Here is a 5977-nt window from a genome sequence, read left to right on the forward strand (position 1 = left end):
AGCCAAAGAAACCCTGGTTCAATTTTCCAGGACCCATGTAAGTCAGAAGCACAAGCGAAGGAAGTTATGGAAAGATGATAGTCCAGTGGGATGCATGCCAATTTAATTAGATTATTGATCACTCACAGTACATAAAGAGAATAGTTTTGGTATAGGAGGGATTTGTTGCACACTAAGAGAACACAGATCAATACATGGAGATGCTCTTAGGGACTTCAACTACATAAAGAAAACTTCCTTGGAATTTGCAGATTCCATTTAACAATCAAGGACTATATGTTAGGTGACAAACAGGAGATCAAGCAAAGGATAGATTTTGCTTGGAAATAATAGTAAAGCATAAAAGACAATAACTTAATACTATCAATTTTAGTGTAAATTTCACAAATCTCAAAATCTTATGCACTATTCATGAATCCCATATCATTATATTCTAAGTATATTGAAAATCTCATTAATTCTAGTTACATAAGAACCACACAGAATGCCTTGACAGCAAAGTTGGAAGTTGGAATTTACACATTTACAACCGGAGGAAACATGGAATCTCTGCAAGACTGGATCTCATCAAGATATGACTGTCTGTTGTTTCAGAAGATGCATTTTTGTGCAGATGTGCTGAACACTGTGGAATGCTCAGTAGCAGCTCTGTCTTCCTGTGTGCAAGTCCACAGCTTTCCACTAAGTTAAGAACGCTAACAATAATTGCTTTACGGGCTGGACGGATGGTGTAGTGGTTAAGATGCATGCCTGCAAAGCCTAAGGACCCAGGCTTGATCCTCTAGGTCCTACATAAGCGAAATGCAGATGGTGGCACATGCATCTGGAGTTCATTTGCAATGGCTAGTGACCCTGGCCTGCCCATTCTCACTCACTCTGTCTTGATCTCTCTCTCTCCCACCCTCTATCTCTAATAAGTACATAAAGTTTCCATTTAAAACAAACACCTTAGAACACTGCTGGTAGCCCTGAATTTTGCAGAGGTGCCAAAAAAATAAAATATGTGCATTACTGTCCATGTTTTTCTAAATAATATGTGTGTGTGTGTGTGTAACATGCACTTTAGAAATACTGTAGCTTTGAAACACAACTAAAGAAAAAATATAATACTGTATACCTAACTAAAATGGCTAATGATATACAAATTTGTCTCTCAACAGACCAACATGTCCTCCGGCTTCACTTTGAAGGATTCAGAGTGTTTACATTTAATTCTCCCTGATGCTCAGATCCTTGTATCCTGTAAGGGTCTCAAGAATCCAGCATCCAATTCCAAAATGTGATCTCAGGACATGAAATACAAAGGTATTGGATATTGGACCAGCTCCCTCTACTCCTGATCTGTAAATCTGCATATTTTTCATCAAAAATTATTTTTAAAATTCTTTTTGAACATTCCATTTCTTTTCAATGTACCCTAGACAAACCTGATAATATCTAAAGCATCATTCTGATCATGTTTCCAAGTGTCACGACCTTGGGGATTTTCCTCACATCTGAGTTCTGTATCGCCGTCATAGGGAACTCGTTGCTCTTCCTGTCTTACGTGTACATCTTCTTAGCTCATCGTTATCTGCTGAAGCCCATAGATTCCATTTTCATGCACCTGACAATGGCCAATGCTTTCACAGTTGTCTTTTTGTTGATACCTTATATTGCATCATCTTTTGGAGTGAGACGATTTCTCAATGATGCTGGTTGTAAGGCAATCTTGTATATCTACAGAGTTACCCGGGGTCTTTCCATCTGTACTACCTCTTTTCTGAGTACATTTCAATCCATAGCCATCAGTCCCAGTAACACTAAGTGGGCATGGTTGAAACCTAAAGTCTCTAAATGGATCTTTCCATCATTCTTTTTCTCCTGGGTCATCAACATGCTCATTTACATTCATATCATTCATACTGTAATAGCCAAGAACAATGCCAGTCATGCTGGCCAGGGTTATGTTCATGCTTTCTGTAAGACCAGGGTGACTAGGAATGAAAATACATTGTCATTTTTCATTGTCATATTGACTCGAGATCTCCTGCTTGTGGCCCTCATGATGTCATCCAGCCTCTACATGGTGAATCTCCTTTTCACACATCATAGGAGAACCCGGCATGTCCATAGCCGGAGCCTCTCCTCCCAGACATCTCCTGAAACCAAAGCCAATCAGAGCATCCTTTTGCTGGTAAGTTGCTTTGTGTTCTTTTATTGGTTGGGTAACTTTATCACCCTTTATGAATTCTACACACCCAATAAAATCCCAAGATTGGAAGGAATTAATGCCATTTTGTCATCTTGCTACCCAACCGTCTGCCCTTTCTTACTTATGAGGAATAATAAAATCATTTTTCAATTTATTTCATCCTTTTCTATACTGAGAATTTCATGTACTCAAAATACATTCAGTAGCTGATCTTGACTCCATATCAGACCTCTACCTGCAGAGATGCTATAGGATACACACATTGGATTGAGATTTCAGACTCCTGTGCTATGGAATCACTGTTTGACTGCATCTTATCATGATATGATTGCCAGATGTTGCAGAAAATTCAGTTTTGTGCAGATGTGCTGAACACCATGGAATGTTCAGTAGCAACTATGTCTTCATTTTTGCATGTCCACAGCTCTCCACTAAGTTATGAGCACTGAAAATGAATGTCTTAGAACATCCAAGGTAGCCCTGAGATTACTTATGAGACACAAAAACGTTAAACTATGTACATTACTGTCTTTGACTTGTTTTAGAAAGTGAAGTTTAATTTCCAGTTTAGAGTTTTGAGGTGAAGCTTCAATCATGGAAGAGGAGGCATGGCATGAACAGACAAACTACATCATACCTTGTCACATAAACAGGAAGGAAGTAGAATAAAAATGCTATCTAGCATTGGCAAACTGGACTGGGCTATAAAATCCCAAGGCTCACTCACAGTGACACACTTCCTCCAGGAAGACTAACTCCAAAGGCTCCATCACCTGGCTATGAAGTGTGGCACTTAATCACAAACACATAAATGGCTGTTTTGGTCAGTTCATATTTGAACAATTTATTAGGCAATAAAGAAAGGTGGTTGTTGTATCTTTTTTAATAATTAGCCTTTTATTTCAAAAATTTCTGTTCAGATACTTATATTCAGCTAGAGTTTATAAAAATTGGTTGATTCTTTTAATTTAAATGTACATCTAAAGAATGCAAATGATCTATATCTAAACAGCTTCTGAATCATAATATCTAATAATTGAAAATTGAAGTGATTAATAGTACCTCAAGTGAAATTTTTAATTTTAAAAATGGCAATAAAATACTTTTTTCTTTTTTCATTATTATTATCATTATTAACAACATATTTTGTATGGATATATCACATGTTAGTACACTTGTTTCCCTCGTCCTTGCCCCCATTCTACTGGGAATGATCCTCAATGGGGTTGCAGGTATTCCCTACTGGGATGTTGGTTATGCATTGTGAGAGCAGTTATTTTGGGGGAAATGGAATGTCTCTGGGCATGATATCTCAACCTGTGCCTCTTATGATTTTTCTGCCCCTACTTTCACAAAATTCCCTGAGCCATGGTAGGAGAATTTTAAGGATATATCAGTGGTGAGCTTTTAGGAGTGTGTGGATCTCTGGTTTGTTAATGTTGAGTAGCCTCAGGGTCTGTCTCTTCACCCTGGTGCTGATTATCAGGTTCAGCATGGAGGTGGCACTCTTGCTTGTCTCTCCAGTTCCTCTGTGCTTTCAGCTATGGCTTCGCTGAGGTGCAAAGGCAATTTTATTTCTTCTGAAAAAGAACAGACTCTCAGAGAGTGAAGTGAGCTTAGATTAACTGGGATAAGCATGATTAATTTAGGGAGAATTTGATGTATGTAGTCCTTCTTTTAGCCAAAGACTAGTGAGAGCTTGACACTGGAGAGCATAGTCTTTGTCTCCATAGGATAGTGATCTGGTTCCCAATTCCAGATAGGAGCTCCTTTACACTTAGCAGATCTCTTACACTATCACAAAGATATTGATCACCCGCAAAAGCTGTGTGCCACACATTGCCCTGGCACATACATCCTGTCAGCGTGTTTGTTTCTGAGTAGCTTAGACCTGTGGTTGCTCAGACTGTTGTTGGCCATGTTCCCCCTTAGCACATAGGGCTTTCCTGCACTAGATGGGTTAACTGTCTGGGGACTGGTTCTCTTCCTGATTCCAGCCAGGTCTCTCCATGCTCTGTGTCAGCAGCATATGGTGTCTTCAACAATGCGGTCTCACCTTTTGCCTCAGATGTGGAATCAAGTGCTTTGACAGAAACCTGTCTTGTTTGGGGGTGCTCACAGGTCCCTTTGATGAACAGCTCATTGTGGGCAGCAACAATTTCTGGTACTGGGAATTACAGGTCAGAGACAAAAAAAAAAAACCAAACAAACCAAAAAAACCAACTTTAAGCTTAGGCTTCATCCTACCCTCTCCAGGGCGCTTATAGTGAGGAGCTCCCTGCTTACTCCTGTTGTAGGTTATATATTTTAGTCTATCTCCAAATATAAAGGTTTCTATGGTAGCAGCTCATTTTGGATTTAGTTTTGTGTTGGGTTTTCCCCACCATCCCATTCCCCTCACTCCAAAACCTTCCATCCTTATTGTTTATGCCTTGAGTTGCCTGTCACGCATGTCCGCATCTCAAACTGGTCCAGGTTCGGAAACACAGATAAGTGAGACCACACACTGTTTATCTTTCTGTGATTGTGTGAATTCACTGAGAATTTTGTGGAAAAATGGTTTAGGAAGTATGCCCTGATGATTCTTCCATTTTCATTAATGTCTGTTATGATCTCTCTTTTTCCAGTTCTGATTTTGTTAATTTGAGACCTCTCTGTTTTCTTCCTTGACCAAATTGGCTAGGGTTTATCAATCTTTATTTTTCAAATAACCTGCACTTTGTTTCATCAATTTTCTCCTGGTGCTGTTGTGTGTACGTTTGGTGCAGACCTAGAAACTCTTCTGTGAAGTGGCTGCTGAGGAGACCCTGTACTTGCCATGGCCATTGAGAAACCCAAGGAAGGTCAAGATTGAGAACAATGATCATATTAATTTGAAGGTTGCAGGGCAGGATGGTTCTGTGGTGCAGTTTACCATGAAGAGGCATACAGCACTTAGTAAGCTCATGAAAGCTTATTGCGAATGACAGGGTTTGTCAATGAGGCAGATCACATTCTGATTTTACGGGCAGCCAAAAATTCAAACAGACACCCCTGCACAGTTGGAAATGGAAGATGAAGATACAACTGATGTGTTCCACCAACACACGGGAGGTGTCTACTAAAAAGGGAACCTGCTACTTTACATCAGGATTTTGTTACAGACCAAGAATACATTCTCAATTAGAAAACTGCAATTTGGTTCCACCACATCCTGACTACTACAGTATAGTTTTCTCTATTCTTTCATTATCTGCTTCCCCATTTCTTTCTTAAACATACAGTAACATTGTGTATGTGCACTAGCATACTTCACTTTTCCTTTTCTTTTTAAACTAAATAGACAATGTTTTCGTTTTCATCAAATGGAGATTGCATGGGAAAAGTACTGGTTCTGTGAAAATGCCCCTTTCTCCATTCGTGGCTTGCTCATTCAGCTCTATCTTCAGAGTCCAGTAAATTATTTTGCTCTCATTGTTTTGGCACAAAAAGACATAAAAATCCTTACATACCTTGTTTGATTGGAGAATTTTAATTTTTTCATTTCTCATTGTAAAACCAATGGCAATTTTATAACTTTTTAGTACATAGCTGTTATGTGTAGGGCAATTTGTCTTTAAGTAGGGATCAATTACTCTAAAAATAGTGAATCCTAGAGTTTCCCATCAATCCAAGGTCTTGTTTAAATAAACTTCTTGTTTAAAAAAACAGATTTACCACATGACCCAGCTATACCACTCCTAGGACTATATCCAAAAGACATGACTCAGTACCATGGAGACACTTGCTCAACAATGTTTATTG

At 38.9% G+C, this 5977-nt stretch overlaps 1 protein-coding gene and 1 pseudogene across 1 annotated transcript; both read left to right on the plus strand.

Moving 5' to 3' along the window:
- Positions 1 to 1456: 1456 nt before the first annotated feature.
- LOC123454591 (vomeronasal type-1 receptor 3-like) lies at positions 1457 to 2404 on the plus strand. The gene has a single exon (XM_045133286.1). It carries the CDS (start codon positions 1457 to 1459, stop codon positions 2402 to 2404), a length of 948 nt encoding a protein of 315 aa, XP_044989221.1.
- A 2608-nt stretch (positions 2405 to 5012) lies between these two features.
- On the plus strand, positions 5013 to 5298 carry LOC123454686 (annotated as a pseudogene).
- Positions 5299 to 5977: the final 679 nt, after the last annotated feature.

This window comes from Jaculus jaculus, chromosome 14 (assembly GCF_020740685.1).
Source record: "Jaculus jaculus isolate mJacJac1 chromosome 14, mJacJac1.mat.Y.cur, whole genome shotgun sequence".
Classification (NCBI taxonomy): domain Eukaryota; kingdom Metazoa; phylum Chordata; class Mammalia; order Rodentia; family Dipodidae; genus Jaculus; species Jaculus jaculus.